Raw genomic sequence first — 12,127 nt, 5'->3', positions numbered from 1 at the left:
CTAAGTTGTTGCATCTATCTTACGGAAATTTGTATCAACAGATTGGCGCCGTCTGTGGGAAGATCATTTTCAGCCGTTGTGTTCATTACCACAAGTGCTAAGTTCTTCCTTCAAACAAGTCACCATGACTACCATCTTTCATGACAGCAGCTCTTCCTCAGGAGCGTCCCAGAATGATGAACAACATCAGTCTGAGACACCTGAGAAGACGAGGGGAGCACAACTTCCCAAAGCAGCAAAATCCAAAGGTCCTTCGAGGATCAAGGCCGCTCACAAACTCATTAAGGAGAACCAACGACATCTGGCCGCTGAGAATGCACTTCTCAAGCAGAATAATGAGCTCTCGTCAAACAGGCCGAACTGGCTGAGGAGCTCGCTCGTCATCGCGCTCAGCTCGAGAACAGCGGGAGATCGGGTTTCCGATCGCGTCAGACCCGAACCGAGCAAGAGGTTCTTTCACCATCTTCTTCTCGGCAAAGCACTCCAGCCGATGTGGACGACCAGCCCGCTCAGCAGGCCACAGATTGCACCTTCCCAGGCTTCGAGAACATGCCCCTGGCCGAACATGCCGAGTTCCTGAACTCCCACCGTCTCCTTCAGCAGAAGCAGGCGGCCTTCAGGAAGCACTCCCCCGGAAGCCCAAGGGGAAACCGAGCCAAACTGATGATGGATCAGCGACCTCTAATCCGATCTAGGTTGGGGGCTGTCAACCCAACTGGCTCGACCGAACCCAGAGTCCCAGTCAGAAGCAGACTCGGCCCTGCCACCAGCCAAGGTCCTTCCACATCGAAAACTCAGTCAGGGAGACGGTCCGCGGGTGATCGGCTAGGAGCTACCATGGTCATGTCCGACCGACGTTCGGCAAGCGAGAGGATCACTCGTCAGCCGATAAGCGAGAGGCTCGGTGACCAAACCGAGCGCTCGGAGGAGACTGCATCCGAGCCGACCACACCTGATGTGGAAAACCTAGTCCGAACTTTGGTCCAAAACCAAATTCGGAGTGTCCACGATCGGCTCGGCTAGGTCGAAGTCTCCAGGGGATACCTTGGCAGAATTGATCACGGAGAAGAACTCCCCCTCCCGTACACCAGCAGGATCATGGATGCTGAGGTCTCTAGGGATACCAAACCCCCTAAGATGGATCAGTACGATGGGACTAAGGATCCCTATGATCATCTCGACAGCTTCAGATACGCCATGGAAGCCCGCCAGGCATCTGAAGCCACAAAATGCAGAATCTTCCCTTCAACCTTGAAAGGATCGGCGCGGGGATGGTTCCGAACTCTCTAGCCGAACTCTATCGACTCTTTCTCCGACCTTCGGAGGGTCTTCCTGACGAGATATCGGGTTGTATCCGAACGACTCTACAACTTGAACGATAGTCGCTCATCAAGCAGCATGAAGGAGAGAGTCTCAAGACTTATCTGATTCGCTTCAACATTGAATACACGAAGTGTGATGATTGCGACGACCGATCGGCTAAGAATGCTCTTATGCAAGGTCTGCTCGCCGGGGGACTTCGTTCCCATCTAATGAGGAACCCTCCTTCCACTTATGATGAGCTTTTTACCGAAGCCACCAAATGGGCGCGAGCGGAAGAGTGGGATGCTCAGATGGAGGCCCTGAATTCCAAGCCGACCTCGGCCAAGAGGAAGGAAGGAGAAGTCGCAAGCCCCAAGCCCCAGGTCCAGACCAAGAAGTCCCGAATTGAGGAACCGCGCCAACTTCTGGGCAAGGGGCCCAAATTCGTTCAGTACACGGAGTATACCCCTCTTAATGCCAATCTAGAGACACTCTTCTCCAAGATCAAGGATCAACTCCCAGCTGCAAGGGAGATCAAGAGACCACCCCCAGATCAGATCAATGAGGGCATCTTCTGCAAATACTATTCTAATCACGGCCATGTCACGGGTGACTGTTACGCCCTCCGCGACGGAATTGAAACTCTTGCCCGGGCGGGTAAGATCAATCAATTCCTGACCGGCGGGCCGAGAGTACCCAAGGCCGCGCTGAAGAAGCCCACCAACACCATTGACGTCCGGGACGCCGCCATCGGATCAATCGGCGCAGGCCCAACCTTTATGGGGAGTTCGAACCGATCCCAGAAGAAGTACGTTAGACAGGCGGCCCATGCTCACGAGTCCCTGTCGATTCAAGCGGGTCAGCCTAGTACTTCTAAAAGACAACGGAAGGACTGGGCACCGGTCACTTTTGAGCCGAATGAATCAAATGAGATCATCTTCCCACACTATGATCTGGTGGTCATAGTCGCTGAAGTGGCCGGAATCACCATTGCTCGTTCCTTCGTCGACGGAGGAAGTTCAGTCAACATCCTTTACCATTCTGCATTCGAGCAGATGGGCATCGGCGATGACAAGTTGGAAGCTGACATGCCAGCCCTAATCGGATTCGGGGGAGAAGTGGTCCAACTCCTCGGACACATCTACCTTCCCCTTTCACTTGGGAAAGGACCGGTCAAAAAGGCTTGCATGACATATTTCATTATCGTCAAGCGACCGTCGGCTTACAACATCATATTGGGCAGACCAGCCCTGGTCGACCTCGACTGCATAGTCCACTACGCCAACCTCCTCATTAAGTGTCCAGTGGGCGATGACTGCATTGTCATCCAGGGAGACCAGTGTTCGGCTCGGTCTTGCTACGCCACTTCTATCAGGCAGAAGGGCCAACTGCCGAACTCCCAGAAACTGGACTCCATCGCTGATTCAGGCAGGTGGCCGAGGGCGAAAACGTTCGACTTCACCGTCGAGCTGAACTCAGACTCTCGGCCCCTCTCGGCCGAGGCCTGGGAAGAAGTATTGATCTCGGAGGAGGACACCCCGGATCGGCTCATCCGAGTGGGAGCTCAGCTCGGCCCAGCACAGCGATCGGCCATACTCGACTTGCTTCGTGCTAATGCAGAAGTGTTCGCCTGGTCTTACGATGACATGCCAGGCATATCGTCTGACGTGATCACCCACAGGCTGAACATTGATCCGGGATGCAAACCGGTCCGTCAGAAGAGGAGGTCGTACAATCCAGTCAGGTATGCAGCCATGGCCGAAGAGGTGACCAAGTTACAAAACAACGGGTTCATCCGGGAGGTCAACTATCCCAATTGGCTTACCAACGTAGTCATGTTGAAGAAGAACAATGGGAAATGGAGGATGTGTGTGAACTTCACCGATCTGAACAAGGCATGTCCCAAGGACAGTTTCCCACTACCCAGAATAGATCAACTTGTCGATGCGACGGTGGGACACAAGCTCCTTAGCTTCATGGACGCCTATTCTGGGTACAACCAGATCCTCATGCACAAACCTGATCAGGAAAACACATCCTTCATAACCGATCGCGGCATGTACTGTTACAAAGTCATGCCCTTCGGCCTCAAAAATGCTGGAGCCACCTACTAAAGGCTGGTCAACCACATGTTCAGATCTTCCATAGGCAAATCGGTGGAAGTTTATGTGGACGACATGCTGGTCAAAAGCATCAAAGCAGACGACCACGTCAAGGACCTCTCAAACATGTTTGGAGTCCTGAAGGAGTATCAGATGCAACTGAACCCAGCCAAATGTGTCTTTGGGGTTCATTCAGGAAAGTTCCTTGGTTACCTGGTCAGGCAACGGAGGATCGAGACCAATCCGGAGAAAATCAAAGCCTTGATCAACATGAAGTCCCCGAAGACACGCAAGGAAATCTAGAGTCTGACTGGAAGAGTCGCCACCCTGAATCGGTTCATCTTAAAATCCACTGACCGGTGGCTCCCCTTCTTCAAAGCTTTGAAAAGAGCAGGGAAGAACATAGAATGGACCCCCCAATGCGAGCAGGCCTTTCAAGATTTAAAAAGACACATGGGGGAACCTCCCATCTTATCTAAACCAGAGGAAGGTGAAGAGCTTTTTCTCTACCTATCCGTTTCCGACTCGGCTCTCAGCTCGGTTCCAGTGAGAGAGGTCAGCGGGGTACAGCATCCGGTCTTCTACACGAGCCGAGCCTGAGCCGACACCAAGACCAGGTACCCTAAATTCGAGAAAATGGCCCTCGCCCTGGTCAGCTCGGCTCGGAAACTGAGACCTTACTTCCAGGCTCACTCAATTGTCGTCTTGACTAATCAGCCACTCAGGCAAATCCTGGCCAAACCCGAGACTTCGGGTCAGCTCATCAAGTGGTCAATCGAGCTCGGCGAGTTTGATATAACCTACCGTCCCAGAACAGCCATCAAGGGCCAGGCCATGTCAGACTTCATCTGTGAGTCCACCACCACAGCGGAAGATCCGGTCGGTACCAACGTTACATCAACCACGCTTGATCCGAACGCAAAAGGTGCTCATACCCAGGCTGATCTCCTCACCTGGACCCTATACGTGGACAGATCTTTCAACGCAATGGGCAGCGGAGCTGGACTTGTTCTGATCTCCCCAGAACAAGTCGTGATGGAATATGCTCTTCGCTTCATATTTCAAGCATCCAATAATGAAGCAGAGTATGAAGCACTCATCGCCGGACTCAGATTGGCAAAAGAGCTCAGCGCGGCTAAGCTGAACATCTTCAGTGACTCCCAACTCATCGTCAATCACGCTGGGACGAACCGCCATACTCAAGTGCACCTGACAGGATCTTCTGACAGATGAGACTTCCCAGCTCACATTCATGACTATTGAGGCAGTTTACCTGAACCTTCCATACTTGCATTCAATGCAACATTGAATGCAAAGGAGATGGGTAGCTGTGCATGCCACTGGTCATGACCGAACGCGTGGATCTTTCTCAACCAGTTAACCACATGCAGGTAACTTACTCCTCACAATTTCCCTTACCTATATAAATCAGCTCTTATGCACAAGACCACAGCTACAACTTATCTGTCACTCAGGCAAACACTTACACCAATTCCCACTCGCAAAAGCTTACCAAAAGCATACCCAACTTGCTGAGAATAGACCCAGAACATTTACCTTGTTCTTCCCATTCTCTCAAGTTCATCACCTGTTCTTCCCCATTTTCATTCAAATATCACCAAATACACATCACTGACTTTATCATCGGAGCGTGTTTGGCTGGTACCACACCGGTTCATCTCCTCTGATCTTGTTTTTCATACAGGAAGATCTCACGTCATCATCCAGCAAGGCTTCTAATCAGCCAGATCACCATTTCTAAGTTGTTGCATCTATCTTACGGATATTTGTATCAACACATGTGATACAAATATCTTATAATATTTTTCTAAATAAGATTTATTTAGAATATTCATCTTAAGTGATTTGTAATAACTAATAAGTAAAAATAAGTTGGGATTGAAGATTTTGAAACCAGAGTTTAGAAAATTATTAAACTTTTAAAACTTAAATGGTAAGAAAATATGTTAGCATATATATGCCTAGTGTAAAATTTCCACCCAAATGATTTTCAATCTTTTCTGTAAGAAATTAAGAATGAATGGGTGTGAAAAGGACACCTATTATATATGGTAGGGCCAGCGGGACTTACAAGTCAAAACCAGTAGTAGGTTTACAACTAAGCACCCAGTTGCAAGTTTGGTCGATGGTCAACGTCAACCACTGACTACATTTTGTTTTAGGCCCTCTCCTACTTGTTATGGTAAGGCCCACTTTGTGGACAGCAACTCTGAGGGCATGGACTTTCTCATTTCCAAGAGTTCTCCCACCGATCTTCCACACCTCATTATTTGGCTCCACTATTTTCTTGGGATGAATAAATTTTCTCACTTTTTATAATTATTAGCTTTTATTAGGAGAAAAATGGGGATGAACCCACGAAATCTTATACATGACCTTTGTGATTAATTATCACATGTAGTGGTGGAGCCATAAATATAGATTAAGAGAGTGCTAATAGGTTCAACAAGTTAATGAAACATACCAATTAGTTACTGAGTTTAGTTATATTTTGAGGATTTAAAGTCATCCTCCTTAACTTGAACAAAAATGGACCACGACAACTGCTTTAGAGAGAGATATAAAAATTGAAGATTAGCTTCCCAAAAATTAGGTGATAAGCTCGACTATTGTAGGGTATTCTAAACAATGGTTGGCTCTATTGGTCTTGAAAGTGAGAAAGATATATGAAGGAAAAAAATGAAAGAAATGAAGAGGTTTTTTGGGGATTTAAAGAATGGTCGAGTAAATGAGAACTTGTAACTCTAATAATTGATAAAAGTATTTACTCTTACAATAGTGAAGAGGCGCGTGAGCTTCCTAGACCCCACATGCCTCTGTCAATCGATCATCATATGTAACAAATATTTAATAAAAATCCATAGAAAATAAGTGAGTTGTAAACTCAAACATTTAATATCTAGATCCTTATATATGCAAAAACGACAAAAAAATCTGGGTTTACTTAATAGTGTGGTTATGAGTGATTGCATAATTTGCATGTATTAAGACCACAATACCAATTGGTGAGTCATGATATTTTCCTCGTTACCCTAAAACGATATTTTCATACAGCTCAATTGGGCCTAGCGTGACGATTGATGTTGTTTGTCTATGTACCCAATGGTAGACCGATCAATTACACTACAATAAATTCCAAAACATGTTGTAGACACGTCCGCTCATACTAAAAGTGGTACGTAAAGCAATAGATGTTTAATCCCCTGTAAACGACAGCTGGGTGCATAGAGCAAATTTGGTAAAAGGTGAGAAGCCATTCATTCTAGCAGGGTGAGGAAATAGCAGTAGAGACCAGATCATCTGTTTCTGGGTTGGCAATGAAGTATGTATGGAGACCAAGAAAGTGACCAGCTTTAGAAGCATATGAATATATGATTGAGGACAAGGGGTAGTTGGAGAATTATTGGGGTTTGTGATGATTCAAAGTTAAAACAATAGTTTTGGGTCCCAGTCACATTTATATAAGTTCATGAATTTATGCTGTGAGGCCCAATGGCCCATGCTTCATAGAGTAAAACCCAGCCACAAGATGCACATATCTAGAGCATCAAATTAATATATTAATTATTTAAATTATTAGATAGTTCAGTTAAAATTTTTTTAGAATTTATCCCGTTGTACCCAAATTCGATATTCTCGCTCTCAATAAATTAAAAACAATATATATAAGATCAACAATCAAGAAGGCCTTGTCCAGTATCATACATTTATGTTAATGGACAAGCATTTGACTTCTAATTGGGTAATAAATATTTGAGACCCATATACATCCCTTCATATGAAGATCTGATAGACCTCATACAAAATCTCAAAAAGGAGATTTGATTACAAGAGTAGATGTTGAAGGTGAAAAGAAAAACATTGGTTGTCGAAAACTACCTTGGGTCTTTGTACCATTTGGAAGCGCATAAGAATTTCATTAAAAAACTTAATTTGGAAGCGCTTTATGAGAAACTACAAATTAGGTGCTTCTCTAATAAGTACTTAAATGCTTCCATGACCCGTACATCACTTTGTCTATTTGTATCAAATGCTACAAAAAGTAGTTTTAGTTATTTGAAGCATTAATTTTTGGCACTAAGTTCTCAAACCAGCATTAAACTTTGTTTTTCCTTATGTACAACTGAGCCAGCTACTGTTAGTTGGGGGACCTGGGTTCATCATCAATGTTGATTATTTGAAGTCAACCTCAAGGTTAGCCTTTAAAGTGCAGCTGGACATTACAATCCAAAACCCTAAAACTTGTCTTTTAATGGCCCATATACAAGAAAGCCCAGTGTTAATTCCTAAGGTCATACCATTCAAAGGAGATCAGATTAAGCCCAACAAAAATTCTCCTCTTGGGTTTGGTAGCTGGGCTGCTATTGTTTCTTTTGATGATAGGGCTCACAGTATCTCATGTAAAGTGTCAGAACTTTGAAACATTCATGTGTCGATCCTTTAAAAGAGTTGCACTTGAAATGAGAGACCTTGAGAAGATAGGCCTAAAACTAAGATTAGCTTCGGATCTAAAACTAACTGATCTCCACAATTCAAACTCTAGCTACATCCTCCGAGCGATTTTAGGAATTTCAAATGGAAGCAAACTTTTATCACCCTATCTATATTTAAAACTAAAAACAAAAACCACAAGAATGCTAAACTTTCTGTCATTAATCATTTAATTGTAGCCAAGCCAAGTCCCTCCTCTTCTTGATCGATCTCCAAAGAGAAAATTAACAGAATGAGGAAACTCATATTTGTTTCATGCTTTTTGACCACATGGTTTGTGTTGGCACATTGTGCACGCAATATTGATCATGTGCAAGTAGATCTTGCACCTGCTCATGCACCATCACTGCCACCAAGCGAAGGATCAGCACCACCAACCATGGATTGCTTGGATGTGATTTATGCCATGGCAGATTGTGTGCCTTATCTGAGTGATGGTCCCAGCAACACAAAACCTGATGCTTCATGCTGCTCTGGGTTTGAAATGGTGCTGAAAACCAGTGCTGATTGCATATGTGAAGCCATACAGAGTAGTTCTGAATTGGGTCTCACCTTGAATTTGTCAAAGGCTATGGCTCTGCCTAAAGCTTGTGGGCTGTCTGCTCCTCCTCTTAGTAAATGTGGTGGTGAGTAGTCTCATCTCTCTCTCTCTCTCTCTCTCTCTCTCTCTCTCTCTATATATATATATCACTAGTGTATGTTGCATGGCACATGTTGATGTATTTTGAGCATCAAAATGATGATTTCCTCTTTGGTTTTGCAGTCTCCATGTCTCCTGACAGTACTCCTGGTATGTTCTAACATGTTCTACATGTATTCCTTTCAATTTTCCCAAAATTTGTTTTGTTTTGTTTTTTTTTTTTCCACTTTTGATTGATAAATGGAGTTTGGAATGACCATTCAATAGGTGTGCCTAAATCCATGCATGCAACAATTGAGATTAATCTTTGCTCTCATTTTAGACCATAGATTTTGATCACTCAATACATTTATGTAAAGTGTCCTATCTTTGATCTTAGTGAAAATAAGATTCAAACTACCTATTTTGGATGTAGCCCATATTGAACCACTTTTGTTATCAACATCACTGCTTTCTCACTATGGTCTATATGCTAATGCTTTTATTTTTATTTTTAAAGAACTATAATTTAATTGTTGCACTTTTGTATTCTGATATCAATGTGTTACCCGCAATTTTCAGTCTGACATTGTTTATGTGTGAAATGTTTCTAAATGTTCGGCTCAAATTTATAGTTCGATAATTTAATATGTCAAATATCTGGAAATATATTCTTGTTTTCAATTCTATTCTCGAATCTCATTGACAAATTTTTTTATTGCAGCGAACCCTCCATCTTCAAAACCAAAGCCACATGTGAATGTAGTTCCATCACCTCCTGCTCCAGCACCAGCTCCAACCTCCGGAACTCATCCTATATCTGCTTCTCTTGCGCTTATTCTTAGTATGCTTGCTGCTTCATTCTACTGCCTTTCATTTTAGGCACAAATTAAGGCTGTTCATTGTTAATTTCTTTTTAGTTTTTATTCTCCTATGGCTTCTAGTTTAATTACTAGGCATATTAGTCATGATTTGTATTTAGCAGAACCAGACATAAATGTTTTCTTTGGTTGGTTTTATGTTTTAGATTTTTAATAATTTATGTTTTTTCTTCTAGAAACTGTTCAAGTTGCAAACTTCCTGCCTTATCATTTAATGATATTTGACTATTTATATATAATTATATAGAGAAATAACAGTATGATTTTTTGATATACCCTTCAGAATTGTGCCAAAAACTATTAAATTAACTTGTCAAATAGTAGAGAAGAAAAATTCATAAACAATAATCTTAAAACAAATTTTATTTTACTTTTTTGGTTACTCCCGTTTTATTTTGAGGTCATTCGAGTCTTTAATCTCAACTTTCTTGAATTTCTTCATAATAGGCTTAAAAAAATTTAAGAAATCAGTTGAACTTGACTATCGGTTACTATATATAGCAAACAAAAGGCCCTGAGTGAAACAAGAGTCTCCATTTCATAAATGAAGGTGACTCACCCACAACAGTCACTTGATATCAGATGGTAAAGCATGTTTTTGTAGTAGTGAAATAACCCGTTTCGAGTTTTGTTTGTTATGCCAAATACTTGGTGGCACTAGATCACACTATATATGTTATTAAAATGTTCAAAGCCAAAAGAGATCAAAGACCAAAAACCGGCCATTTACAGTATTAATGTGGCAGGAAAATGTGTGTGATCATCAATCAATTTTTTTTTTTCTTATGACAAAATCATCAAACATGTATTAATGTTGTACATAGAAGTTAAGAAATACTTGCCACACTAATTAATGGGTTAGATCGAGTTATTTGTGCGTATGAGTTATTGACAATTGTTAATTGACTTAGTTTATGAATAAATGTCATATCAATAAACAATATAGAATTGTGAGTGTACAACAAACTCAAATATACTTTAGATAGATTGAAGTGGTTATTAACTTATTATGAGTCCCAACTCTTAAAATAAACAACTATGATCACATTAATCATGGACTTAAGAAGGTCAGACTGCCTCCTTTAATTTTCTGCCCAAAAAAAGATATAGCAAATTAGAATATATATATTGAGTAGGTGATTGGAGTTAGCTAGGTTGAAGCATATATAGAAGTATAGGTGGGATGGCAGGAAGCATAGCAAGAATTTGACTGTATGAGGCCTCACAATCAAAGGTTAAGGCCAAGAAATTGAAAGCTATATGTAAGACATTGACTGGCGGTCACTTTGTTCATAACCACACATATATATCTTAAACAAGTTAGGTACGGTTCTTCAAACCCTATGGACCTTAATTTGGTAGCTCACTTGTTCTAACCAAAACAATTATATATCCTCCACGTTTTATTTCTAAGATCAGTATCTGTATATATTATTATAGACATAATAGCAGATCACATGACATCTTCTTCAATGATGCAAACTGCCGCAAATACAGGTTGTGCAGACTTATCCATCTTAAGTTACGTGAAGAATTTATACATGTTGTGTAAAGATAATTATTACTTGCTTAAAACCCATAAACGAGATATTTTGTAGGTCCATACCGGCCCACATCATATTTTAAATTAGACTTAATGAAGGGCATGAGTTCTGGCTTTGAATTTTGGGTTTAGGTAAAAAAGGGAACTATATATACACAAACTATGATTATAACTAATAACTTTATAAGGCATTACGTACACGTGGATTAAAATGTCTTTTCCAGGGTATGAGGAGGCTCTTAAATATTGTAAAAAGAAAAAAAAGAGGCGATCACTTGCTCGTAATTTAAGAACTTTTTTTGAGACATTTTATTAAATAATTCTTTTCTTTACCATTTAAAAAAATATTAAGAAAATTGGAAGCTAGGTATAAGTTATAACATAAATTTATGGGAAAGATGGCTTAATTAGTGGAGTCAGTTAGGCACTATGCATGTGATCTACCCCTGCTCATACTCAAGTTTGAAAGTGTAAGTAACATCTTTAAAAATGCAGATGACACTTAAGTTGCACTGCTACACATAGATGTGGCCAAATAGTTCCACCCACCTATATATAGAATAATTATGGAAACAAACTGAGTTCATGAGTTAAAGCTTTCTAGCCGATTACTTGAGTTGTTATTTATTAAAGGATAGAAACAGGTCCATATAATAGAAAGTTGAAACCCAGTCAAAGAACAGAGCTCCTGTTGCAGCATAATGGGCATAACAGCCAAGTTTTCTAGGGCCATAACCAGGTATATGCATCCACCACAAATCAAATTTCATCAAAGGAAGCAGAGGTTGGATTTGGGAACCCATAGGTGACAGCAGTGGGGTAGTTAGAAATTAATCATAATGGGGGTATGATAATAATAGAAAATTTTCTTCTCCTCACTACAATTCAATAGAAAAATTTTCAGCTGTTGTATCTACTTATCTTAGTTTCTTAATGATAATGATTGTGAGAGCCAACAAACTATAGTTAACAAAAAGATTGATATTTGCAATTTTGTGTCATTTTCATTTATTTAGTAGACATAAATAAAGTATTCATGATATTACTAGCGAAAACAAAAACCAATTAAACTAATCCAAAGAAACAAACACAAGAAGCCAATAGCAAAAAACATACACAAAAACTAAAGTAACACATCACTTATATTCAAATAAAAAACTCATCTTCT

General features: G+C 41.5%; 1 protein-coding gene across 1 annotated transcript; it reads left to right on the top strand.

The window, feature by feature from the left end:
- Positions 1-8,100: 8,100 nt before the first annotated feature.
- Positions 8,101-9,417, top strand: LOC147279419 (non-specific lipid transfer protein GPI-anchored 11-like). The gene is made up of 3 exons (XM_086252616.1): positions 8,101-8,542; positions 8,680-8,706; positions 9,260-9,417. Exons 1-3 carry the CDS (start codon positions 8,149-8,151, stop codon positions 9,415-9,417), a joined length of 579 nt encoding a protein of 192 aa, XP_086108742.1. The 5' UTR covers positions 8,101-8,148.
- Positions 9,418-12,127: the final 2,710 nt, after the last annotated feature.

The sequence above is a fragment of the Dryas octopetala genome, chromosome 7 (assembly GCF_963921425.1).
Source record: "Dryas octopetala chromosome 7, drDryOcto1.1, whole genome shotgun sequence".
Lineage (NCBI taxonomy): Eukaryota > Viridiplantae > Streptophyta > Magnoliopsida > Rosales > Rosaceae > Dryas > Dryas octopetala.
Note: the sequence above shows the minus strand (reverse complement) of the source record. Positions and strands in the feature narration are given on the sequence as shown.

Excerpts from the sequence above, each read along its gene's own strand:
- LOC147279419 (XM_086252616.1), top strand. The coding sequence starts at position 8,149 with ATGAGGAAACTCATATTTGTTTCATGCTTTTTGACCACATGGTTTGTG. Across the intron at positions 8,543-8,679 it reads TCCTCTTAGTAAATGTGGTG|TCTCCATGTCTCCTGACAGT; the intron begins GTGAGTAGTCTC and ends TTGGTTTTGCAG. Across the intron at positions 8,707-9,259 it reads GTCTCCTGACAGTACTCCTG|CGAACCCTCCATCTTCAAAA; the intron begins GTATGTTCTAAC and ends TTTTTATTGCAG.